Source organism: Gobius niger (genome assembly GCF_951799975.1).
Source record: "Gobius niger genome assembly, chromosome: 2".
In the NCBI taxonomy this organism is placed as follows: Eukaryota; Metazoa; Chordata; class Actinopteri; order Gobiiformes; family Gobiidae; genus Gobius; species Gobius niger.
In genome coordinates, this window is record NC_136853.1 from 19,605,377 (window position 1) to 19,633,259 (window position 27,883).

At 43.3% G+C, this 27,883-nt stretch overlaps 1 protein-coding gene across 2 annotated transcripts in view; it reads left to right on the forward strand.

Annotated features, from left to right (window-relative positions):
- Nucleotides 1-306: 306 nt before the first annotated feature.
- Nucleotides 307-27,883, forward strand: part of pappaa (pregnancy-associated plasma protein A, pappalysin 1a) — a 64,458-nt gene continuing 36,881 nt past the window's right edge. For both annotated transcript variants that reach the window (XM_079580848.1, XM_079580849.1), the window contains exons 1-7: nucleotides 307-1,467; nucleotides 8,535-9,624; nucleotides 16,603-16,748; nucleotides 16,963-17,256; nucleotides 21,537-21,729; nucleotides 21,904-22,025; nucleotides 23,442-23,943. In XM_079580848.1, coding sequence (XP_079436974.1) covers nucleotides 1,074-1,467; nucleotides 8,535-9,624; nucleotides 16,603-16,748; nucleotides 16,963-17,256; nucleotides 21,537-21,729; nucleotides 21,904-22,025; nucleotides 23,442-23,943 — 2,741 coding nt within the window. In that variant the 5' untranslated portion in view covers nucleotides 307-1,073. The remainder of the gene's footprint in view (nucleotides 1,468-8,534; nucleotides 9,625-16,602; nucleotides 16,749-16,962; nucleotides 17,257-21,536; nucleotides 21,730-21,903; nucleotides 22,026-23,441; nucleotides 23,944-27,883) is intronic.

Below are 27,883 nucleotides of genomic sequence, written 5' to 3' on the forward strand. Positions count from 1 at the left end.
TAAAAATATTTCGCAGCAGTATAGATCAAACCCAATTTACAAAGACGTATTTTACGCATGTGACGGTGTTTCCTATGATGCTGAGTTGCTTTCACTGTGGAATTGTTTAAATTGTAGCCACTAGAGGGATACATATACGCCTTCCAAACTCAGTAAACACCTATCACTGGGCTATATGTGCCATAGAGAATTGCCGTCAGTGAGAGTTGCCTATACCTGTGTCACTTCCCACTTTGAAAAAAAAAAAAAAAACACACGCGCGCACGCACACGCACACATACACACACTCGCACATAGAGCCCCGGAACATTTGAAACATGAGTTGTTACAACACTAAGAGGGAAAGAAGTGGCTCTAAAGCGGACGAGGACCTCTGCGGCTCTCCAAGTGATTCAGCTTCAGGCAATCAATGAGGACCGGGATGATCACTCTCCACCGTCTTCTTCCTCCATCTAAACGCTAATCACATGACATTTCAACTTTTTTTAGTGCAAAAATGAACTTTGGATTCCAGCTTCCTTCATCCCTGTCCACTTTTCTGACTCTTTTGGTTTTTTCTTATGCATGTGAGAGGTCGATATGTTTTTGCTTTTGAATGGAGGATATGTGCCATTTCTTTCGCATCTTTATGTAGCCTATAGGATAAAGGAAACACAAAAAGGTGTGACGAGAGCCTGGCGGACAACTGTGGATTTCTGCGAGTGAGTTCTAGCTTCCAGAGGGGATGAGGGGGGCATTGGCAAGACCCCCCTCTCGATTGATCACTTATTAGTCATCTCTTTGAGCTAAATGGGACCCACAGAAAAGGCACCGTGGAAGACATACATGAATCAAATATTCCCGTGTCCCCTTAATGTTTCTAGAGTAGTTTTGCTTAAGAGCGGGGGTCGTGGCTTGCTATTATAAAGAGGGAAAACAGCATAGCTTTATGAGTTTATTTAGACACTTTGGGCTGTTTAACATTTTGTCGCTGTTAAACTGAAGAGGATTCCCCAAAGAAGATTTATTTTTCCTTTTTTCCTTTTTTATTTTTTACTATTGGCTGTTGTATTATTTAATATTTCGAACGCAAAATGAAACTTTGGACTTTTACCTGGGTGTCTTGCCTGGTGATTCTCATCTTATGCTTTGGATCAGAGTGTGGAACACTAAGGTTAAAAGGAAGATCCAAGAGAGAGCTGGTGCGCCTCAGGGAGGCGAAAGCCACCATCGCGGGGTCTTGTGCCACTCGCTTGCCCCGGGGCAAGCGCTCCGTGCCCGGCGTGGAGAAGAGGCTTGTGCGCCAGCGGCGGCGCACCTCGCAGCCCGAAAACAACTCTCTGGAGCGCGGGGACAAAGCGGTCTACTTCACCGGCAGAGGGGACCAGCTGCGCCTCAAACCCGGCGTGGAAATACCCAGAGGAAATTTTACTCTTGAGATGTGGATCAAGCCGGAGGGAGGTCAGCGATCACCCACAGTAATAGCAGGTACATCGACAAGTCTTACTCTAAATGCATGAGCCTGTCTGCTCAACAACTTAGTGTTTTTATTCATTCGAGTGTCCTTAAGTAGGCTACCGTTTGACGCGCAGTTTCAGCGAGTTAAAAATCAGTTCCCTATCAGACAGTGATGTAATGCTTTAAAAGTACAGAGAAGAGCATTAAACTACGTCCCAGTGCAACCACCTCACTAAATCCGATAGCCTACATAAAGTTTACCTCTAACAACATAAATGTTTTTTAATATAAAGCGCTTGAAATGACAAGATAAATTGCCTATTCGATCACCCGCAAGATACCGCTACTTTATCATTTGACCAGCGGCTGATGTCACTGTGCGTAAAATGTAATTTTTGAGAGCCGACTAAGCTATTTTAAAACTATGATGTAATGGCTCAAACTTTGTGAGCGAGCACGTCACTTCAGGCATAAAGCCCCGCTAGATCAGAGAGGGAGATCTTTCTCGAAGCAAATCCGAAGTGCCTCTATAGGAAAATACATCTTTAAGAAACATGCGACAGAAATGCACGAGGATTTCCCCTTTTTATTGAACGGTTTACTCAAAGTCACGCGTTTTTCCAATACGTTTTTTAATGAGTCTATCTAAAATGACAATAGCCGATTTTATTCGGCTATTTCTCTACTTGAAGCCCAGTCAAATATAACAATGTGGGGAAATGCGTTTTGCGGTAGGCATATTCAGGGTCTTTACTGGCTGCATTTTATTGCCCTGCTTAATGAGACTGGTTACTCTGCGTCATCATTAGCTTAGCGATTTTATATGCGTTACTGTAAAAGAATGCGTATTTTTATGATTGCCTCCCTCTGCCGACAGGGTGCGTTGCATACAGCCATTGACTGCTGCTGGACCTGTGCATGTTTGAACTGAGCTGAACTCTCTCTCAGTCTCCAATTTCACACAATTTATGCATTACGATTTATAAACAAAACCAGATATTGCGTCTACACTTTTGTCCAGCAAACTATTGGGGGCGACAGACAGTAGCTCCGATGGTAGGGCAGGTCATCCAATAACTGAGGGGTTGGGGGTTCCAATCCCACCGTCGTTATGTTTTGGTGCACAACACTTCACCTGATGCCTGTATGCAGTGTGCCAGTGAGCGGTCGGTTGGTGGTATAGCTGGAGGAGCCGATGGCGCAGATTGGTAAATGATTCTCCTTATGGAGCGTCCTTATATCACAGCCTGCCCCATGAGGAGAGCGCCCGATTCATAAGCATGAGTTTGTGAGAACTGTTTCACCCTGTTTCTATTTTTTTTTTTTTGACTGGGAAGAACATAAATTCGAGTTCGATCCCCGCATTTCTGTGTGGAGTTTGCATGTTCTCTCCGTGTCTGCATATAGGTTTCCTCCAGACTCCCCTACCACCAAAAACATGGTTCTAGGGGAGCAATGAGAGTGTGTGAGTGAGTGGTTGGTGGTCAACAACCATGATGCAGATTGACAGTCTCGCTTCTGTCAGTCTGGTGGCTGTGGCTTAACGCTATACTGAGTATGGAGAGAATGAATAATGACTACAGTGTAGCGCTTATTATATTATTATGAATACTCATCCATTCTGATCAACATGTATGACCTCACCAAAAAATAAATCACTACATTTGATACAGATGTACGTCACACCAAGTCAAACAAAACATATTACTACAGCAACACCGTACGCCAAAAGTAGTTTGTGATATTTTTTTTGCTAAAATTACTCCCATTCACACACACAGTATGAAGCCTGATTGTGACACATTTTTTTTTATAAGTTGTTAAAGTTCAAGTCCTAAACACTTAATGAAAAGTGACAATTGATGCACCTCCTTTACAGGATTTAAAAAAACGAATGCCATGACTAGAACTTGCCATCAAATGAACATTTTAGTGAAAAACGCGATGAGGCGCGATCAAAAAGGCACAACGTTATTTGAACATAACTTAAGAACAGAAGCTTCAGTTTGTACAAATAAAGCTTTACAAATTTTGTATACAAACTGAGTGGGAAGGTGCCGATAAGGTGTGTGAGCACCCCCTACCATCAAAAAGTTTCAGTGCAATGGCCGTAATAAGACAATTATGAACAAACATAGGAAAGGAGCATCTAAACTAGCAAAACAAACAACTACCTCAGCAACATAAGACATCATTTTCTTCATTTTGCGCAAAAGAGAGAATACAGTATAACATCAAATAAACCAAATAAAGCTTCATCATTTCAAGTCTAATGTGAAAATCCAGGAGAATCCCTACTCAAAGAATTCCCTCTGTGTCAGGTTGTGTGAACTAACGGGAAAAGGAGCTGTGGCTGTCTTCCATGACCTGTTGGAACAATTAAATGCAGACCTTAGCAGATATTTGATGTGATAGCTGTTACATCGTGCTGCTGTCATCATTTGAGCTCAAAAACAAGTGTAGCCTGTATCTACTTTTGATACAAGATGTTCTTTACACTTCACAGACACCACACACGTCAGGATCATGACATTCTTGTTCAGGTCCTTATTGTGAAGTGTTCCCTGTAGTTTAGGGTCCTATGAAGATCACTCCCTGAATAATATTGTACTGAACCGATGACAGGTGAGAGAGGAGTAGTGCTCAGAACATTTGCACTTGAGGTACTTTTTTTGAAGTAATTGTTCCTCTTAAAGTAGTTTTACCATATGGTACTTTTTACTCTTACGTATTATGTTAATATGAAGTATCTGTTCTCTTACTTGAGTAAAAAAAAAAAAAAAAAGTTACCGTATTTTCTGGACTATAAGTCGCTCCGGAGTATAAGTCGCACCAGCCAAAAAATGCATAATGAAGAAGAAAAAAAAAACCATATATAGTCACTCCGAAGTTTATGGAGTTATGGAGGCGTAACTGCACCGTTGACCAGCCTCTCCCGGCAGCACGTTGTTTAAGCCCTCATTTACGAACTTGTTCCTCTAGCTGTGGCCATCGAGCTTTTATCCCGGGATTAGCTTTTTTTTTGTTTTCTCCATTGCAGTAAGAGTAACCTCCGCTTTTCGCCCGTCCCTCACAAGTTTCCAATTTCCTCGCTCACTCCAAACTTGCTGCTCAATTACTGTTTGTTTTAAATCTTCAGTGGTAAAGGAGAAGCAGATACTGGTACATAAGCTTAGAGCGCCCTCTAGCGGCTGTCAATGTAAAAATAACAAACATGTGAAATTACATATATTGATACGTAAGTCACACCTGAGTATAAGTCGCACCACCAGCCAAACTATGAAAAAAGTGGGACTTCTAGTCCGGAAAATGCAGTACTTGTCCCTCAGAGAGTTCAGTGGCAAAAGCTTCATGTGATGTGTGTTTATTGATGTACTTTATACTTTTACAACTTACTCAGTACTCACATTGTCCCAGGTACTTTTCTCTAACAAAGATGGGAGTGAATGCTGGTAGAGGTTTGCTTGATATTGGTTAAAACATATAGTATAAAAAAAAGGAAAGCACTGATTGACATTGAACATTACAAAAATAATCAGGGGGTCATGGTTTTACGCCTAAAATGTCAGCAAAGTTTTCCATTGATTCTGAAAGAAAGTCAAAGCCACAGCGGTCAATGGGCTTTAACATGACTGCATTTCTTAATCCTCATGACTAAAGTAAACATCTTTGTTTCACTCCTCCCTGTTTTATTAAGCCCTTGTGACATTTGAGTTTCTATATCTTTTATTTTTTCCCCCTCTTTTATGTTTTTTTTTGCTCGGAACGTGACAAATGGCGAGTGTGAGGGTTTTCTTTTGAACCAGACAGGAACCACTCGCACTCTGAAGCAAGCGTGTGAGTGGATCTGCATTTGCTTAGGGACAAAAATGCCTATTGCAAACATATTCCAGGGTGTGTGTACTGTGTAGGTGAGAGTGTGTGAGCTCAACCCGTCAGTCCAAGTCTGGAAGAGTGTAATCTGTTAGATTAATTGAGCATGGCAGAATTATGACAGCTGTTTACACAAGGAGCCCTACAAGCATTTTAGCATACCTTTTAGGCTCGAGTGCACTTGCAAACAGTTGGAAGGCTTTTTTTTTCCTCCAATGTAATGGAAAGCCTGAAAATGTCATCCACCGAGAGCCTGACCTTGATGCTGAACCTATAGCCCTCACTCTTTGAACATTAGTCTCATCAAATACCTAATTAATAAATGCATGCTGCACTGTGCGTCTAATTAGAAACTGGTCAGCGAGATGTGTCCGTGCAATCACCATTAGCCCGCCACTTACTGCAAGCTCAGGTGGTCCCTAATCAATGGGGAACAAAGGCATCTGAAGACACCCCCCACCACCCCCGTCCCTTGATGCTCGCTGCATAATTGGACTAAAACAATCCACCACACTACGTAGTCGTCTTTCTCCGTCGAACCATGTACATCACTCTTAGAGCCCCACTCTCACTCTTAAAGGGGGAATTAGCTTGTTACGCAACGTGGCCACGCCAGTTCCGCTGACCTGAGGTTCTGATGCCCAGTCCTGTTCATTTCCGATTAAGATAACCTCGGAATAAGCATGTTTTCTAAAGATTTCGTGGTGAGTGGCAAGTTCCTGGTAGATGATCACTTACTGTGTGTCAAGAGCATGATGTAGAATGTAAATACTTTAGCAGAGGAGACGTCTCAGTTTATAATTGGTTTATAAAAGTTTGTCTTGAAGCTAAAAGATCATCTTAATTTGATGAATTCTAAAATCTAAAATTGTGCAGCAAATCTGCAACACAATCGTCTTGTTTATAGAGTCGTCTATAGTTATTTATTTAAAATTTTTTACATTCCTACATCAAGTTGTTAAGACTTAGCAAGTGATCATCTAGCACCAGGTGTTGGCTGGATGTTTAGAAAATATGATATTATTCAAAAGGGTTTAAGCTAATCTCCATAGGAAATACATGTGCATATACTCACGACTTCAGGTTAGTGGAATAAGTAGCCACATTGTGCAACAAGCCAATTGGAAAAGCAGTAGCAATTGAACCCTGTTGTAAACTTCACAAAGCTAAATCCTGGCTGTGAAAATGGAGCAGGTGAGGGGTGTGGTGAGGTGTACTGTGGGGCGGGGCAGTTACCGAGCTCGTCTCACACTTTGTTTCTTCTGGGACAAAGTGAGCAGCTTGCAATGCTAGCGATGCGATGTGGAAATGCAACAGGGCTATTTTCTATTTAACAAAACTCTAGATCGGACATGGCGTTTGTTGACATGGCAAACCAGAATGTGACTGGCCAGCGAGGTTAATCCCTATAGCAACCAATGATGATGATGATGATGATGATGAGGGTGATGGCTTTCACTTGTATTGTGCTTTTCAAGCCTGTGCTACCAAGCTTCTCAAAACGCCACACTGTAGTCATTAGGGGTCATTGGGGTAGCGAGGCTGACAATCTGTGCCACCGGACCCTCCGACCACCAACAACCACACACTCTCATTCATTCTTGCCTATTGTATATGTCTTAGTGGTCGGGGAAACCGGAGTACCCAGAGGAAACCTACGCAGGCACGGGGAGAACATGTGCTAACCGCTGTGCGGTTGGAGCAACATTTTCATTGATTCAGAATCTCCGTAATTTCTTTGAAATGCCTTGTTTTTTAGCTGTATTAGCATTCATTGTGTCACTGTCCCGTGTTCAATAAATATTAAATACTGTTTTAAAGTAGGAAACAAATGTTAGATTTGATATAAATAAAACTGAATTATTAGAAGTGTTTGACAGAGGAAAATCCATGAACAAATGTAGCTTAAGTCTATGTATCTCATGCAACTGAAATAAAATTTGAAAAACTGCAAACACTTTATTTTCTTGCCAGATTTGACATTAGGTCCGTCACAATGATCAAAGAGCCATGACATAACTAAAAACTAAAAAACTAAGACTCAAGATGGCTGCAAGAACTGCCATGCGTTCCAGTGTATTATGGCCATGTCCTATCTAGTGTCTATTAAAGATCGTCCCATTCAGTTCATTGGTCATTAAGGCATAATTATTTACTCTTACCAAACGATGACTTGTGAGGCATCTGAAGGTGCTTTGGAATCTTTGACTGCAATATATGTGACTACGCGTGTGTACAGATGTATGTGCCACAGGCTCATGCACATGTACTTCTGACAAGCACAAAACAAGCAAACTTCCCCAAGAAGTGAAAACACATTACCATGCTGGACCTGACACATGGTCCAAGTGAAACAGGAAAAGGTCTTTTGGTGCCTCTACAAAAACATGATTTTAGCAGAAAACTAGCTGTTTCTGGCTACCCTTCTGGCAACAGACATTTATATTAGCAACTTTAAATGCTCTCTGTGTTCACCCAAAGGCCATGCAGAGAGAGTTTCTTGGGGTCTCCTGTATGTGTAAACATGCACTTCAACCCAATTTCCAGGACAGTTATGAAAGATCACACTATCATATTAAACACATTGTAGACCCAACACCAATGAGTGTTGTGCATGATTTGTAATTGAGTAAGTTTCTATGAAAAGCTTTCAGAGTGGAGTGAAGAATTGGGCCAACACAAGGGAGTATTGAAAACTCAAAGTCTACAGAAGATATTTACTGTTACATATGTCTGTACGGCATTCTTTTTACCAATCAAACCAATCAACACCCACTGCCTCTCAGCAACCCAAAAACGAGTCGTCACTTTTTAAAAGGATGTGCCAAATGTCTGTGTAAATTTGATATGTTGAAAGTGCGAGGTAATTTGTGATGCGATGATACACGTAAAAGGACACCTATGTCTTTTGCGTCATATTGACTAACAATTACGGTAATCTTTTTGCTGACGCTTATTTATGAGAATTACAGAATGTAGACTGAGTATAGTATTACAAATGCCAACAAAAAGTTATTTTTATATGGCCCAATATCACACAATAAGTTGTCACAGGGCTGAATGAATATTACTGATTAACAAACAAGAACAGTTTGGGAGCCAGTAGTTAAATCAATATCAATAACCATGGGTTGGTTATAGACACATTTGATTGCCATTGCTTTGAATGAAATGTGTTCTACATGTGATATTTTCTTTACCGTTTATTTGCCGTTTCTCTCCAGGTCTCTACGACAAATGCTTCTATGCTTCCAGTGACAGAGGATGGCTGCTTGGTATTCAGGCTGTCAGTGAATATGGAAATCGAGACCCACGATTCTTCTTTTCCCTCAAAACGGACCGTGCTCACAAAGTGACCTCCATTCACTCTAATACTCGCTATGTGCCCAACCAATGGGTCTATGTTGCAGTCACATATGATGGCATCTACATGAAGCTTTTTGTGAATGGCGCCCAGGTTGGTGTCAGTCGAGAGCAGTCGGGAGATGTCTTTAGCCATTTGACCAAAAAGTGCAAAGTACTGATGATTGGAGGAAATGCCCTCAATCACAATTACAGAGGGACGGTGGAAAGAGTGGGGCTTTGGAGGCATGCCAGAGGACAAAGACAGATTATCAGGGATATGCAGGGCCACGAGGACCCCCTAGAGCTACCTCATCTTGTCATTCGTGAAACTTTTGAACAACCAGGCCGAAAGTGGCTTACTGTAAAGGATGGGAGCTTTCCACAGCCAGAGCAAGAAAGTGGTCTTGGTGGAGGTGTGTTTTCCAATGGCGCAAGCTTGTTAGATACAAAACTTGAGCCTCCACCCTGTGGTCAAACTGTTTGTGACAATATGGAGGTTATAAAAAACTTTAATCAGCTATGGACCTTCAGACGTCCCAAAAATGTTCGCTATCGAGTGGTAAATATTTGGGACGATGCACGAAAACGACCAACTGTAACAGATCACCAGATTAGCCTACAGCACCAACAGCTCAATGATGCCTTCAGCCCCTACAACATCACATGGGAACTCAGTATCCACAATGTGACGAACTCTTCCCTCCGCAACCGCCTCATCCTGGCAAACTGTGACATCAGTAAAGTTGGCGATGATGCATGTGACCCTGAATGTAACCATCCTCTCACGGGGTACGACGCAGGGGACTGCACGTCGGGACACAGAGGCCGATGTCCTGAACACAAACAGGGCAATGGGATCTGTGAGCCGGAGTGCAACTGGGAGAACTTCAACTATGACCTGGGCGACTGCTGTAACCCCAATGTGACAGATGTGACAAAGACCTGCTTCAACCGCTCATCTCCACACAAGTAAGATCCCTTTCCTCTACTTCCAAAAAACAAAACATGAAATGATAACAGGCTTTGCTTAGGTTTGCAACCAAGGCTTGCTTAAAAATAGGCAATTTGATTCCTCACAATAGCCTGACATGGCTTAAGTAAATCCAACAACAATTGTATCCGTGCATGCGTTTCTGCAGATAGAATCTTGATGTCTAGTCTTATTAAGTCCTGACCTTTGATCAGAGAATAACTCAATGCTCGGCTGGTGTGTTCTGGGAAATCCTCTTGGGACATAGTCCAATCTAGCTCTGGCCGTGTTCAGTCAGTTCTCTGCACTTAAGCTGGGCAAATTATAGGAAACCTTAGAGCCTCTATAGCCTTTTAACAAACTGCTTATTTGTTGATTTTAATCTCATTATCATTATCATCATCATCATTAATCTTTTGTTTGTCATTTATACAGTGACGCTAATTAAACAGCAATGACAAGAGTTAGCATTAATAAAAGGCACAAGGCAATTTCCAGATCTAAAAAAAGGCAAGCGTGGTTAATTTGCTTTTTTGCAGTGGACATTGTTTGTAATATTCCATTCCCTCCACAGAACCATAATTTAGCTTTAATTTCCTGCTAAGTTTTTATATGATTGTTTTTGCTCTGAATTAACTCACTAGTAAACTGCAGTTAGTGAATTAACCATACCCTTACATAACATACATGCAATAAAAGATGATCCAACTGTTGAAAATGTACCAGACCCCAATGACAAGAAAGTTGACCCATAGATATTCCAGTTCAGAACATTTTTGTGGTCAGTGCAGTGGTTAATATAGACAGAAAGGATCAGTTGTCTGCTTAAAATATATCATTACATTTGGCAAAACGTCATAAAAGTAGCAGTTTCTGATTTTTTGTCTGTATGGGCTTAATAATGCTTTGGTTTTGGTTTTATATAGCGCTTTTCTGGGCACTCGAAGACACTTTACATTGGATTATTCATTCACTCCATACTTGGTGGTGGCAAGCTACTATTGTAGCCACAGCTGCCCTGGGGTAGACTGACGGAAGCGAGGCAGTCAATCTGACCACCACTCACTCACTCACTGACATGTTACAGTCACCCAGGCTTGTGTTCCCAAACGGTCTCCCATCCAAGTACCGACCAGGCCCTTCCTGCTTAGCTTCTGAGATCAGACGGGATCGGGTATAATATTGAGAAATTCTTTTGAAAATTTCTTTTCCTTTCTTTACTACCTTTTAAGAAATTGCTCTGAGAGAAGATGCTGATACGAATCATGAGTGTTATTGTATTTGAACAGGATCATTCAAAATGACAGTAACATTATCTTGTTTCCTTCCTTCCCCTCTCTCCTCTAAGCCTTTTAGTTTAATGAAAATAAATCACATTATATTAAACCACCTAGTTGTTTTTCTTTTCCTTTTTTTTAAACAACAATTGTAATAAAATATTGTTTTGATTCAGTGTCTCTGGCTGTTAGAATGACCCCCATAAGCAGCGGACACAAAGATAATCAGAATGTGGGATTTCACTCTGTGTTCATCTATTTCACCCATCGGTTGCTTATTTGCTTTTTATTATGACATTTATAATATGAGCAGAACTGCACTGAAAACATTTCCACATTCCTCCTTAATCATAGAAGGATGGCTGAACAATGTAGTCAAAGGCAACAATGACTATGAGGGCCAGCATTTATTTTTGCATGGTTTGCTCTTGTTACCACTTGCCATGTGTTTCAGAGACCTGGCTGGAAGTCTTGCAGCGGTCTTTCTTCTGAAAATAATTATTGATAAATAACTCTGCCTGCCTCTCTCCACATTCGTCTGAAGGGAATATTTTTCATAGATTTCACAGGCTTAGTTTTGATGCTTCCTTCGTCATGGTAGTATCAAGTGAAATATCATTCCACATTTGGGCCTTTTGGTGTGAGTTCCATCAATAAGCAGTTGTAGATATTAAAGCTCTGCAGCAGTAAAGTTGATCTGAAATCCCTATGTATAGATGGTTGTGGAGTTAGCACTCTGGACAATCATTGGTTAACACACAGTACTTTTTTTTTTTTTTTTCTTGCATGCATGCATCCTCATGACCATTTCCTCTTGGTGCCAATGCCGTGGACCAGGTACTATTTGGTACCTATTTCCTCCTCTGGCCAAGTCAAGCCAAGTAGGTTCTAAAACCTGATGATAGCACTTCTGTATAATTTCAGGCAGATTTCTCCGCCTTTATTTTCAGGGAGCAAGCATTAAAACACCATCGGTTGTGTCATGTATCAAAGCAGTGGAGCTGAGTGTGGGTACATGTAGTTTAGGACAGAGTAGAGACAGGCTGGTAATAGTAAGCCCTAAATGTGGCAGGTTAATCGATGGATCATTCTCTTTGTTTACACCCCCACACCACCGCTTTGCCGGTGTCTGTGCGCGTCTAATCTGCAGGGCCATTGAGTTGGGTGTTTTACAGCTTGTCATCTAAACCTTAAGCCCCGATGGCATAAAGCATTATGAAGTGCTTAGGCATTTAAATCTCTACTATCAAAACTTCCTCTCTAAAGCAGCACTTGAATTAAAGCACCTCTCATTAAATATCAAGTGAAGTCGTTTTTTTTTTTTACTGTCACTGCTTTTATCTGTATCTTACTATTCCACAACATTTTTGTACTAGATTAATAATAATGATAATAATAATATAATCATCATCGTCATCATCGTAATTTTTTTTAAACGCTTGTGTTTTGCAGTCCATGCTTAATGTGTTGAATACTTTTCCCTTTTTCTTTTTTCACCCAACGTACTATTAAACTTTCACTTATAAACAGCAGAAGTGTGACGTCAGCGTGTCGTTAATCGATTCTGTGCATTCTGTGCTCGCCTCATTGATTTGTTCAGCAGGTACTTGCAACATTACAAGAATATAATTAAAGGGACTATACAGAGTTTAAAATGTTAAAATTAAGTATTTTCCTCCCCCTACAAGTTCCAGCCATGTCCTGATCACCACAACTGCCTCTAAAATCCTGCACTGTCACTCAAAAAGGTGTTAATACGGGTCCGAAGTGCCGACATGCACGAGCTTCATATAGAAGCTGCAGTTACACGTATGACCTGAGGTGGCAGTAGTGAGTATAAAATGGCTAACTTGCATCTAGCCCTTTTAAATACACACATTTTAAGTGTTTTATCTGTTAATAGTGAGGCAGAAAGTTGAACTAATAAATAAGATGGTGCTTTTATTTTGGTGGGCTGGATCGAAACAGGAAGTCACTTCTTTTTATGATTTTAAGTTAATTGCCCTGATGAAGACACACATTAGCGTTATTTTACTTAGAGCACCCTCGGGACCTGCAGCAAAGTAACTTTTTCTATCTCCAAACTTTTACTTATGTCAACTGTTTATCGCATGCTTTCACTTAAAAAAAAATGGAGTACTTGCTGATAATGATGGTAATAATAATGATAATAATAATCATAATAAAATGATGGGGATTAAAGATTCCCATGCTTCTCCAACCAGAAGAGCCCAGATGAGTGAATGTCTTTCGGAATCTTGGCAACTCTCCAAATTTGTATTTTACTTGACCTTTATGTAATTGGAAAAGTCCCACTAAGATACAGAATCTCTTTTTCGGGAGAGGAATCTATTTTACATATTTTTAGTGGTAGGGGAAACCGGAGTGCCAAGTGGAAACCTGTGCAGACACAGGGTGAACATTCAAACTCCACACATAGAGACCTGGCACCTTCTTGCTGTGAGACGAGGGTGCTAACCACTACACCACAGTGTCGCCAGTAACACATTTTCAGAGTCAAGAGTCTGTTATGGGTGAGAAAATGCAAGGAGTTTGTAAAGGCATCAAAAAGACGGGAGCGAGTGCAGTAATAAAGTGGGAGATGAATGATGGCTTTAGGGGCTTCACTGTTGACTGACCCGATGACAAGGAAACTGCGGGCCCCCACTGATTTTTAAAAGTGTTATTGGCTGTGAGGCTTTCATTGCCATGCTTGTCTAGCCCTGCATGCTTCAGTGTGTCGCTCCAGACATGAAGTAAATTTACAGCCCAATGTGAATTATAGGTGGGTGTAATGGTCAGCCTAATAATCAGAAGGTGGGATATTAATTACAAAGCTCTGCCCGTGCATCAGTTCCACATAACTTAAAAGCAGATGCTTTGACCATTGTGACGCTTGGCTTAATTTAGTGAAGCTTAAACCTACATTCATCTTTCTTTTCCTCTATTTGCTTTCCATTATCATTCTTGTTTTAAAGATTTTCCCAGAACATGTCTAAATAGTGGAATGGTTTGATGCATGGAAAATCCAATCCTTCACATCCCAAGTGCCCCATCTCACGTAAAAAAAAAAAAAAAAGGTAGAACTGGGGCTGTGGAATGGAGAAGTAGTTTAGTAAGTATGTCTCACTGTTTGGATAAAAAGAATAAGATTAAGTTCTGCATTGAATTTGTTAGTAACTATTTTTCCCCATTGGACTCAGTTGCCACATACTGTAGACACTGACAACAACACTCCACTCATTTTAGGAATATTCTAAAAAAAAAAAAAAAAGTAATACCTGAGATTTAGAGTTGAGTAAATCAATTAATGTTTGAAACCCTAGCCCCCAGCTGTTTTTACACTGTATAGGCTTGGAAAGAAGCCTGTTTTAAAGGATTTCTGCATCTTATCCAATGAACCGCTTTTCCAGCCTGACTTTTATGAAACATTTTGTAGCTATACATGAAAAGTACATTGTACAAAAGCTGAGGGCTCGTCACAAAGCGAGAGAGAGGTTCACCAAGAGGCCGGCAATTTACTCTGGCTTTAGAAATACTGTATATTGCCAAATATCTGTTTTATAAATATTTGATATGTGTAGGCTACATGATCAAAAACACATATGGGTGAGCTCCTCAGTTTCCTCCTTGCATGGATACATTGCATTCACGCGCCTACTCTTTTTCCACATTTTGTTATGTTACAGCCTTAGTGTATTGTATTGAATTATTTCTTTCTCATCGATCTACACTCAATACCCCATACTGAAAATGTGAAAAAAGAAAAAAGTATTCCCACAGTTTATTCAGTTCTATGTTGAGGCGCCTTTGGCAGCGATTACAGCCTCAGGGTTTCTTGGGTAGGATGCAATAAGCTTGGCACACCTGCATTTGGGGTATTTCTCCCATCCTTCTCTGCAGATCCTCCCAAACAGTGTCCAGTTAGATGGAAAGCATCGCTGCACAGCTATTTTCAGGTCTTTCCAGAGATGTTCAATTGGGTTGGAGACTGGGCTCTGTCTGGGCTACTCAAGGACATTCACCGACTTGTCCTGAAGCCACTCCTTTGTTATCTTGGCTGTGTGCTTCGTGTCGACCTGTTGGAAGGTGAACCGTCGCCCCAGTCTGAGGTCCTGAGATCTCAGGGGCAGGTTTTCCTCCAGGATGTCTCCATTTCTGGCAAACTCTAATCAGGCTGTCATGGTCCTTGTACTGAGGAGAGGTTTCTGTCTGGCCTCTCTACCATAAAGGCCTGATTGGTGGAGTGCTGCAGAGATGGTTTTCCTTTTGGAAGGTCCTCCCATGTCCTCAGAGTAACGCTGAAGCTCTGTCAGAGTGACCAGTGGGTTCTTGCTCGGTCTTTTTCCTTTGACGAATGACGGTGCGGACCTTCAGTGCTGCAACAATTTTTTCCGTACTTTTCCCCAGATCTGTGCCTTGATACAAACCTTTCTATGGGTCTATAAACAATTCCTTTGACTTCAGGGCTTGGTTTCTGCTCTGACACGCGCTGTCAGCTGTTCATAAAATCTATCACACACTTTAATGTAGCATTTGCATATTTTTCACTCATCTGTTTGTTCTTTAGCACCACTCTACAACAATGCATTGAGCTATTTTGAGAGATAAACAATTACAATATGTGAACTTTTTAAAACATGCGTCTTGCAATGTTATTTTAGTACACCAGATATGCAAGAGCAGAATAGGTTGGCAAGTAGGTCATTAAAGTAGGTCAGCCATAAATCAGACCTGGTTTATTATAGTAGGACCAGTGTTTTTGTTTTTTTTGTTTGCTATTGAATACAGTGACAAAGCAACCCGGGACACTTGAGCAAAACATAATTGGTGCAAGAGATGACTGAGCTTGTTGAAGAGATTTGACAGTATCGCCTGTCCGGTTCAGAGAGAACTTTGTCCTCGAAATGCAAATCATAGATCCCAAATACTGCTGTGATATAAATAGGTATCTGCATTTAGTGAACATTATAAGACAAATGTGTAATTCATTCAAATTCTCATGATCATCATTGAAAAAAACGTTTTTGAATGATTAAAAACAATGACAAAGGATGTTAAAGCAGTGCTAAGTAACTCATGCCCCTAGAGGTCATAAGCGCTACTGCTGGTGTTGTAGCATGTTGCGGTTTTTTACCATTAATTGTAAATACTACGCTGACAGAAAAGGCAAAGGGACAGAGGGATATTGTACATCCAATTACACAATGGAGATATTTAACTCAAACTTGGCTGTAAATACGGTTTAAGTGGTGCAAGCCTGCAGTTAGCCCTTGACCGTTAGCCTGTTAGCTTCTTCTTCGTGATACTATTAGTGTGTATTGGTGACTCCGACCCGTAGGCAGCAAAGTTGCAATGGCCAGAGACAAGGATTTATTAAGGTAAACAAGTCAGTTAGTACTGCTTTAAGCTAATAGCACATGGAAAGGGCTCATCAACATCATCTAAAGATAAATGCAATCTGGAACGTGCATTGCTGGCAAAGTTTTTCTTCCCAAAACAAACAAACAACGGTAAGCATTTTCAGTTGGCTTGCATTGTTCATAGTACACTTTCCTTGGATACAAATTAAACGACTCTACAAAACCAGTCCACACCTTTTGGTTATAGACACTAATGCTATTTGTATTTAATTGCCTGTATTTGTTTGATTTTCTTTGCTGATTCACTTATGTTTATCTTTTTTTTTTTAATCTGTAGAGCTTATTTGGATGTAAAGGAGCTGAAAGAGGTCTTGCAATTGGATGGCTCATCTCATCTGAATGTCTTCTTTGCCAATTCCTCTGATGAAGATCTGGCTGGGGTTGCCACTTGGCCTTGGGACAAAGAAGCTGTCACGCATTTAGGTAGGAGACAAAAGAACACATACTACATCTGGTGGCCTAGTCACTAATTGTAACTACCCCCTAGCGTTATTTGTCTTCATCACTTCACCCTTAAGCAGAACAAGGTGCTAATGAAGACACACAACACATATATAGTTAGTACATATCCCCTTGTATCCACATATTGGTTGTATGTCTTCCATTTACTTTAGTCTTTTTCTCTCATTATCGAAAGGTGGCATCGTTCTGAACCCTTCCTTCTATGGCACTTTTGGTCATACCGACACCATGGTCCATGAGATTGGTCACAGCCTGGGGCTCTACCATGTTTTTCGAGGCATATCTGAAGTAGAGTCATGCAACGATGCTTGTCTGGAGACTGAGCCCTCGATGGAAACTGGAGACCTGTGTGCAGACACCAATCCCACGCCCAAATTCAAAGGCTGCCATGATCCAATACCTGCTAACGAGACCTGTGGCTGCCGGCATTTTAAAGACACACCGTTCAACAACTACATGAGTTACACCGGTATGGGCACGGCTTTTACATATGTTCTGCCAAGCTGAATCCCACAGGTTGTTACCGTAATGTCTTTGGCTATTGCAAACATTAGCAATTGGAGATGTACAATTATGACAAAAAAATGTCGTGTGCATGCCTGTGACAATCTGTCAGTTTAGAGAGATCGTCATGTTGTGATTCAGTTATTTTCTCTTTGATTTACAGCAGATATCTGATTACAGTAGGCGTCTTCACTCCGTCCTATTAAAGTTTTAGTAATTATAGTTATAATAATAATAATATTATTATTATTATAACTATAATTACTAAAAAAAAAAAAAAAACTTTAATAGGACGGAGTGAAGACGCCTACTGATGGGGGTTGTATAATAATACAACCCCCATGAGCTGCCACCTTAACGTGGTGGGGTTGTTTGAGTACCCGAATGATCCGAGGAGCTATGTTGTCCGGGGCTTTATGCCCCTGGTAGGGTCTCCCATGGCAAACAGGTCCGAGGTGATGGGTCAGACGAAGAGCAGCTCACAAGACTTCTATGGACGTACACCAATCAAGGACCGAGACGTCGCCCGGCATGGCGCAGCCGGGGCCCCACCCTGGAGCCAGACCTGGGGTTGGGGCCCGAACGCGAGCGTCTGGTGGCCGGGCCTCTGCCCACGGGGCCCGGCCGGGCACAGCCCGAAGGGACGACGTGGGCCCGCCCTCCTGTGGACTCACCACCCGCAGAGGGATCCGTAGGGGTCGGGTGCTAAGAGGACTGGGTGGCAGTCGAGGCTGGGTGCCTCGACGACCTGGTCCACATGCACAGCTTCTGGCGTTCGGGACATGGAACGTCACCTCGCTGGGGGGGAAGGAGCCTGAGCTTGTGCGGGAGGTTGAGAGATACCGACTAGATATAGTCGGGCTCACCTCCACGCACAGCTTGGGTTCCGGATCCCAACTCCTGGAGAGAGGCTGGACGCTCCATTTTTCTGGAGTTGCCCGCGGGGAGAGGCGGCGGGCTGGGGTGGGTTTGCTCATATCCCCCCAGCTCAGCCGTCACGTGTTGGAGTTCACCCCGGTGGACGAGAGGGTCGCGTCCCTACGCCTTCGGGTCGGGGACAGGTCTCTCACCGTTGTTTCGGCCTACGGGCCCAACATCGGTGCAGAGTACCCGGCCTTCTTGGAGTCCCTGGGAGGGGTACTAGATAGTGCTCCGACTGGGGACTCCATTGTTCTACTGGGGGACTTCAACGCCCACGTGGGTAACGACAGTGAGACCTGGGAGGGAGTGATTGGGAGGAACGGCCTCCCCGATCTGAACCCGAGTGGTGTTCTGTTGTTGGACTTCTGTGCTAGTCACAGTTTGTCCATAACGAACACCATGTTCGAGCACAAGGGTGTCCATAAGTGCACGTGGCACCAGGACACCCTAGGCAGGAGGTCGATGATCGACTTTGTAGTCGTGTCATCTGACCTCCGGCCGCGTGTCTCGGACACTCGGGTGAAGAGAGGGGCGGAGCTGTCAACCGATCACCACCTGGTGGTGAGCTGGATCCGCTGGCAGGGGAGGAAGCCGGTCAGACCTGGCAGGCCCAAGCGTGTTGTGAGGGTCTGCTGGGAACGACTGGCGGATCCCTCTGTCAGTGGGGTCTTCAGCTCCCACCTCCGGAAGAGCTTCACCCAGATTCCGGGGGAGGCGGGGGACATGGAGTCCGAGTGGACTCTGTTCTCCTCCTCCATTGTCGATGCGGCTGCTCGTAGTTGTGGCCGTAAGGTCTCTGGTGCCTGTCGCGGCGGCAATCCCCGAACCCGGTGGTGGCGCCCGGAAGTAAGGGATGCCGTCAAGCTGAAGAAGGAGTCCTACCTGGCCTTGTTGTCTTGTGGGACTCCTGAGGCAGCTGAGAGGTACCGGCAGGCCAAGCGCGCTGCAGCTCGTGCGGTCGCAGAGGCAAAAACTCGTGTCTGGGAGGAGTTCGGGGAGGCCATGGAGGAAGACTATCGGTCGGCCTCGAAGAAATTCTGGCAAACCATCCGGCGCCTCAGGAGGGGGAAGCAGTGCTTCACCAACACTGTGTACAGTGCGGGTGGGGGGCTGCTGACCTCGACTGGGGATGTCGTCGGACGGTGGAAGGAGTACTTCGAGGACCTCCTCAATCCCGCCGTCACGTCTTCCGATGAGGAAGCAGAGGCTGGGGACTTGGAGGTGGGCTCGCCCATCACCGGGGCTGAAGTCACCGAGGTGGTGAGAAAGCTCCTCGGTGGCAAGGCTCCGGGGGTGGATGAGATTCGCCCTGAGTACCTTAAGTCTCTGGATGTTGTAGGACTGTCTTGGCTGACACGTCTCTGCAACATCGCGTGGCGGTCGGGGACAGTGCCCCTGGATTGGCAGACCGGGGTGGTGGTCCCTCTCTTTAAGAAGGGGGATCGGAGGATGTGTTCCAATTACAGAGGAATCACCCTCCTTAGCCTCCCCGGTAAGGTCTACTCCAGGGTGCTGGAGAGGAGGATCCGGCCGATAGTTGAACCTCGGATTCAGGAGGAACAATGCGGTTTTCGTCCCGGTGGTGGCACACTGGACCAGCTCTATACCCTCCGTCGGGTGCTCGAGGGTTCGTGGGAGTTCGCCCAACCAGTCCACATGTGTTTTGTGGACTTGGAGAAAGCGTTCGACCGCGTCCCTCGTGGTGCCCTGTGGGGGGTGCTCCGGGAGTATGGGGTCCGGGGCCCTCTGTTAAGGGCTGTCCGTTCCCTGTATGACCGCAGCAGGAGCTTGGTTCGCATTGCCGGCAGTAAGTCAGACCTGTTCCCGGTGCGTGTTGGTCTCCGCCAGGGCTGCCCTTTGTCACCGGTTCTGTTCATTACTTTTATGGACAGAATTTCTCGGCGCAGCCAGGGGCCGGAGGGTGTCCGGTTTGGGAGCCTCAGAGTCTCATCTCTGCTGTTTGCAGATGATGTTGTTCTGTTGGCTTCAACAAACCAGGACCTTCAGCACGCACTGGGGCGGTTTGCAGCCGAGTGTGTAGCGGCCGGGATGAGGATCAGCACCTCCAAATCCGAGGCCATGGTTCTCCACCGGAAAAAGGTGGTTTCCCCTCTCCAGGTCGGTGGGGAGTCCTTACCTCAAGTGGAGGAGTTCAAGTATCTCGGGGTCTTGTTCACGAGTGAGGGACGGATGGAGCGTGAGATCGACAGACGGATCGGTGCGGCGTCAGCAGTGATGCGGTCGCTGTATCGGTCTGTCGTGGTGAAGAGGGAGCTGAGTCGGGGGGCAAAGCTCTCGATTTACCGATCGATCTACGTTCCCACCCTCACCTATGGTCATGAGATTTGGGTAATGACCGAAAGGACAAGATCGCGAATACAAGCGGCCGAAATGAGTTTCCTTCGCAGGGTGGCTGGGCGCACCCTCCGAGATCGGGTGAGGAGCTCAGCTACCCGGGAGGAGCTCGGAGTAGAGTCGCTGCTCCTCCACGTCGAAAGGAGCCAGCTGAGGTGGCTCGGGCATCTGTTTCGGATGCCTCCTGGTCGCCTCCCGCGGGAGGTGTTCCAGGCATGTACTAGTGGGACAAGGCCTCGTGGAAGACCCAGGACACGGTGGTGGGACTATGTCTCCGAGCTGGCCTGGTGTCGCCTCGGGGTCCCCCCAGAACAGCTGGAGGAGGTGTGTGTGGATCGGGAAGTTTGGGCATCTCTGCTGAGACTGCTGCCCCCGCGACCCGGCCCCGGATAAAGCGGAAGAAAATGGATGGATGGATGGATGGATAATAATAATAATAATAATAATAATAATAATAATAATAATAATAATAATAATAATAATAATAATAATAATAATAATAATAATGCATTAGTTTTATATAGCGTTTTTCTGAACACTCAAAGACACTTTACATTGCATTATTCATTAAGTCCATACTTGGTGGTGATAAGCTACTATTGTTGCCACAGCTGCCCTGGGATAGACTGACGGAAGTGAGGCAACCGGTCTGTGCCATTGGCTCCTCCGACCACCACCACCAACCACTCACTCACGCATTAGATTCACCCAGGCTTTCTGGTGTTACCAAACGGTCTCCCATCCAAGCACCATCTATATACCTGACATGCTCAACCTATCACAGTGTAGTGCGACCTTGCAGAACAGCAGACAGCTATAGTTTATTTATTGGTTTATTTGGTAGGGACAGTGTGGCATGTGCATATTAATGAACATGCCACACTGGATTGTAGCCTTGGGCTAATTTGGATGTCCCACACTCGCACTCTCAGACACTGTAAGAATTTCCTGTTTTCTTTTTTTCGTCAGATGATTCCTGTACAGATTCCTTCACACTGAACCAAGTTGCCAGGATGCACTGCTACCTGGACCTCATCTACCAGACCTGGCAGACCGCTTCCAAGCCCCCTCTTGTGCCAATGCCTCCCCAAGTTGTTGAGCAGCATCATAATTCAATCACACTGGAATGGTTCCCTCCAATTTCTGGAAACTTTTACAACAGGTGAACTGACTTTGTGACGTCATGTTTGAAAGAAATCTAATTAGAATGTTTTGTTTAACTCATTTTCACACAGGGGCTTTAAAGTTGCAACATTGTTATCATTTGTGTATCATATGAGTGTTTTGCTTAGTCTGTATCTAAGTTGGTTGCTGTGTCTGACTGTTGATTTCCTAGAGAATTAGGATCAGTGTGTGATAAATGCACTGAAGGGGGGATTCTGCTGCAATATGCCTCCAACTCGTCCTCTCCACGGCCCTGTGCCCCCTCTGGACACTGGTCTCCACGAGAAGCTGAAGGTACAGTGACACACACTAACACTATTATTGTAAGGCTTCATTTTGGGCAAACTTACAGGCTCATAGTTTCATTTAGCGGTAGTTTTTTTTGGAATACGGCTCTTCTGAAATTGGAGTTTTTTGTTTATTTTACCTTTACTTAACCAGGTTAAAATGCATTGAAATTTACAATCTCTTTTTACAAGAATGACCTGGCCAAGCTTATTACGTTTGGACATGGCTGTCATCTTCACTTCTCAGGATTATCCATTAGATTGTAAATGTAATTGATGAGGGAAGTCTATGGAGCTACTCGTACTTGCTACTTGTAGTTTATATTAAATGTGTTTTGATTTGCTGTGCTGTAGCACCACACCATGTGCATGAGCAGAATGTTGTACAGCAGTCTGCTTATACTCCAGCTGTAGTGATGTCTCCAATGCACGGGCAAGTCTGGGCATGTCTTACAGGCTGTGAGAGTAAACTTGCTATTTCCCTCTTGGAAGGGCTAATAAAGGAGACAGGGTCAGCCTTTCAGGCACATTTCCCAATTACTGTCAATTATTTAACCTATACATGCCTGCCTACCTCTACATGTTTGAATTATGACTCACAATAAGATTATCTAGTACAAATATGTGAAATGTGGTCATTTGCTGGTCCAGATAATGATCAGTCAAAGAACGTATGAAATGTTAAAGTGAAGAGATGCAACAATTAGATGAATTCTTCTTTTTTGTTTTCTTTTGGGGAGCAAATCTTCTGGCAGCACTTATACTCCCAACACATTCACATTTGATACATTCGAAACGTTCAATAAGACACTACACATTTGGAAGGATTTATGGTTTAAATGCCAGGGCAGTCAGCAGCCAGAGGCAGAAAAGAGATTCAATAACCCAGGTTTAAGTGCATAAGAGTTTGTCAGCTGTCAACAGTGGGTCAAAAAGTGTGTGTTTTTATGTGTGTTCAGTTTTAGCATAGAAGGGCTTACATGCAGCATACACATGTTTTTCATAGAGATTGAAATGTTTTTGTGTAACATATTAGGCATTTTTTGTATTCATAACAACAAACATGTGTGGCCATGTGTAATCTTGTATATATATTATACCAAAATGAAATGAAATGTAATCTAACCTTGTTTTTCCCAGTACTAGCAGTGAAAAGTTGAGAAAAATATTGACAAAATGAATAGTTACAAACCAGGATTGACAAAAACGTGAACAAAACTGAATTACACACTTGAGTACCACCTGAAGCAGCGGGGTCTCGAGGACTGTCCCATGAACCGTTTGGTGTGATAATGCCAACACTACAATAAAGAAAAACAAACAAACTTATGAAAGCAGTGGAAAGTGTTGGCACAGTTTCTTTTTCTCTGTGTTTTGGAATTTTATAAAATGTTGAACCAGTGTTTACATGTCTGTTCCACAGGCTCTCCTGATGTGGAGCAAATCTGTGAGCCAAGTGTGCGCACCTGGAGTCCCAATGCTGGAATAGAGCAGGGCACGGTGGGCCTGTCCGAGTGTCCTCTCCAGGGCTGCATGCTTCAGCTGGAGTTCCCACACCCATTAGTCCCAGACTCCCTCACGGTGTGGGTGACCTTCTTTAGCCCAGAGGAAACGGCTCTTCCAGCAATCCACAACATACTGCTGCTTACGGTCAATGGGAACAATATTTCACTGGGCCCAAGTAATGTTTTCTGCGATACCCCACTAACTATAAAGCTGGACATTGAAGAACGGGTGTATGGAGTACAGATTTTCACCATGGAGCAGCACCTGGAGATTGATGCGACCCTCTTGGCTTCTAAATCAGACTGTGAACTGTGTAGACACTGTGAACCTTTGCAGTATCGTCTGTCACGCCAACCACCATTCAGTCATGCACCCATGGGTCTGATACTAAATGGGCAGATTCGGAGATATACAGATAGGTAAGTACGTTTTCTACATCATTTAAGGTAATGAGTGATATGTGGGGCAAGTTTTTATAAATAATTTCAAAATAATTTCAGTCAGTTGTACACAAGCATTTAGCTTTATTAATCTCCTTTTGAGCTCAAATGAAGAGATGCAAATGATAATGTTTGAATGCCTATTTAAATAAACAATATCACAAGCCATCAACCCATTTCATATCGCTGCATACACATATTCTAAGGAGAAGTTGTTTTGCTCGAAAACGATTCCAAAAACTATTGTGAAAAGTACAAGATATCCTTTCCATTCCCCGCAGGACCACTGGAAAGCCTTCAGTACTTTTGCATGTTCAAATCTGGTGCCAAGCCTTTGTTTCCTAAGTCACAGGTCAGATAGTGCCCACATGTGTTTTCTTCCCTAAAGCAAGGGCAAACACATGTATTGTTGAAAGTATTATCTGCACTGTGGTGAGAGTTTGACGCTTTTGCATTCTGGGAATGTGCTGACTTTAGACAGATATGGGCCTGTTGCGTGTTATGCCATCCCACTAGCATGCTGTCTGGACTATTCACATTAAAAGGAAATTGACACTAATAGAGTATGCCTGTGCTGCAAGAAATGAAAGCAGAAATTTGTCTTTAGGCAACTTTCTGGTTGAACAACAGTACAACAAGTGATGTATTAATGTGTTTTTTGGTACAGATACTAATCGTATCATAGGTAGTTATAGTTCTGTGGAATCTTTCACTAGCTGTGGTCACATTCCAGTGGTAGTGGTCAGTTGACAAGTATTTTCGGTTGGAGAGCCCACAGGCTCTTCTGTAGATGCTGATGGCAACATGTATGTACACTATGTAGCCTAGTTTGTAAAGCTGTGGCCCTGGGGCCACATCAGGACCCTCAGAGATCTAATTGGGCCCATAGACAGTCCAAGCAGATCTTAAGTAGTTTCTTCTTCACTTTTATGAAAAGTAGTTTCGACCTGCCTTTGGTCATAAATTATGATGGACGACGTGCTTCCAGTTTATGTTAAAATGAATGGTTTGTTTATTAAAATTAATAGTGCAGCCAATCAGGAAGGAGCAGGAAGGGGCTAGGACTGCCACAGCACCGCCAAGGATTTCAGATCATAGAGGAACTGGTTCCCTAAAAAAATCCAAAACATTTATAGTGAATCACTGATCGGTTTAATGTGAAAGGTGCGTCGGATACAATGGGCGAGGAACGCCCTTCTCTTCTTGTACTTATGGCGGGGAGCTGACATTAGACTGTAATACCACCCTCTGGTGGCCAGGGGCGACTCCAAAAGAGTGTAGCTTTGGGCCTTGATTGCACTGCTTAGAGCAAGAGTTTTTTTTCCTAAAATGTGCTATGACCCATGTGACAACGCTGGGGTAGGTGCCATCTTTTTAACTAAGCTGTTTTTTGTCATAGATCTAAATAATAGAGATTGGCGGGTCCCATTCAGCCCTATTTATAATGATCCTGTGTGGCCTGCTCAATCTCCTCCTACGAAGCCCGTTCCTTAAAAGGGTAAAAAGGCGGAAAGCTGCGCCCTCACGGGGCGGGCGGACCGGCTACGAGCCTCCACGGAGCTCCAAAGCCTGTCAATCCTTAACTATAAACCTGTGGTCTGCGCCAGTGTCTCCTCCAGTGTTTAAGCTCAAATCCATCTAAAACACTTAAACAGATGCTGATTAGCACCCATGATTAGCAGTTAGCAGCTAGCTAAAGGCTAATGTAATATGATACCTTGCTGTGCTACGACTCTCTGTTGATGGGAATTGTGTAATAAAGTATACATTCAATAAGCGCCTCACAACTTAAAAAAATGTTTAAATGTAACCGATGGTTACAGGGGAGTAGGGTCTGTGTGATGGGTGTGTAGGGTCCCTGGTGATTCTGAAGGCTTTGTGGGTGAGATGGGTGGAGTGCAATGGAGGGGTTGGGGGCTCCGCAGATCTTCTCCGCTGCTCTCACGATGTGCTGGAGGCTCCTTAGGCAGGAGGTAGTGCTGGCGCCACACAGTGATCCAGCTGGTCAGGATGCTCTCTATCGTCCCTCTGTAGAAGTTGCACACAGCGGAGGCTTGGATTCTGGCTCTTCTTTACTTGCGGAGAAAGTAGACACGCTGATTACTTTTCTTGACCAGTGATGTAGTGTACATGGTCCAGGAGAGGTTCTCTGTGATGTGCTGGTCACCCTCTCCACAGCAGCACCGTTGATTGTTAGAGGAGCATGCTGGACCCGCGCTTTTCGAAAGTCTTTTGTCTTCTCCACATTTAGAGAGAGATTGTTCTGTGTGCACCACATGGCCAGACTGCTCACTCACCCCTGTAGTTTTACTCGTGTCTGTTGCTGATGAGGCCCACCACTGTTGTGTCGTCTGCAAACTTAATGAAGAGGTTTGAGTCGTACTTTGGAGTGCAGTCATGGGTAAACAGGCATGGGCTCAACACACAGTGCTGTGACTTTCTTGGTGCTTATTTATATTTATTATTATTTCTATTATTAGTTATTATTAGTTTTTTTTGAGAGGGACAGTACACATTAATGGGCATTTCTGTAAATGTGTCAATGTTTGCTGCAGAGCTAGTTGAACACTGAACATTTTAAAAACTGAGGCTACATACGCACATAACATAGCATTGTTCGTACAAATATACATTAATAACATCACATGTTCGTTCTGTGACTTCAAGTTTAATGAATTCCCTTAATGGCGGTAGTTTCATTTGTAAGAGGCCAGTTCATTAAGCAGACCACCATAGCTTGCAGACACATCTGAGCTGTCTTAAATGTCGATGATGAACAAATATATATGAAGTTATGAGTGAATTTAATTATTTTAGACATTTTCTAGACGCGACTTTTGAATGTTTGAGTAGAGTCAAGAACCACTCCGAGGTATTTGAACTCTTGTACCAGCTCGAGCTCCTCATCTCTAAGAAATACATGTGAATTAGAAGTTTTATTGTTTTGTTTTTGTATTTAAAATGAGACATGGTTTTGAGAGCTAATTTTGAATTTGGGCCATTTCATTTTTTGCTAGAGTGTATATTACAGAATCGTCTGCATACATTTGTATCTGGGTGTTTTTGCAAGTTTCTGGAAGGTCATTTATGGAGTGAAAAAAGAACCAGTCCTAAATAAAATGGAGCCCTGTGCTACTCCCACTGTGCACTCTCGAAAGGGCGATTTGACACCATTGACCACAACACACAGCATTCTGTTGGTAAGGTATGATTTCATCCAGTTTATGGATTGCTCTGAAAAATGAAAATGAGACAATTTGGAAAGAAGAATTTTGTGGTCAACGGTGTCAAAAGCCTTCTTTAGGTCTAGGAATACAGCATGTGTCTGGAACCACTGAGTAATTGACTGACAAATTTACCAAAGTGTGTGTGCATCAGTGTGTTTTATGCTCTTTTATAAAACTGACATCAAGATCAAAGTCATCCTTAGCTTTGGAGCTGTGCAGTGAACTAATAATGTTGGCTACTTCTCTTTCTGTTATCTCATCTCTATTAAATCATCATTCATCGCTTATTGGAATAGATTCATAATCAGGAGCCTTGAAATTTCTTGAACTGAATTTATAAATAAATCATTGAACTCTTTCACATGATTGATCAGCGCTAACGTTAGCTGTAGCAGCTCTGATTGGAGACTTCTGTCTCATGGCCCAACACACATTCTCAGCACTGATCCAGCCACTAAAATGAGCTCTTCTGACATCTGTGTAGGAGTAGTGCTGAACAATGGCAGTAGTCCATTAGAAGTAGCTAACACAATGTTATTTGACAATGCACCATGGCTCTTGGGTGCATTGTGCTTGTTAATGCACTTAAATGTTTAAATTTTAAAGAAAAAAATACAACCTTTGACTTGTTTAATGGCTCTACAGCTCAGGTTCATTTCAGTTGCAAAAAAGCATAGGTTTTTGACACAATT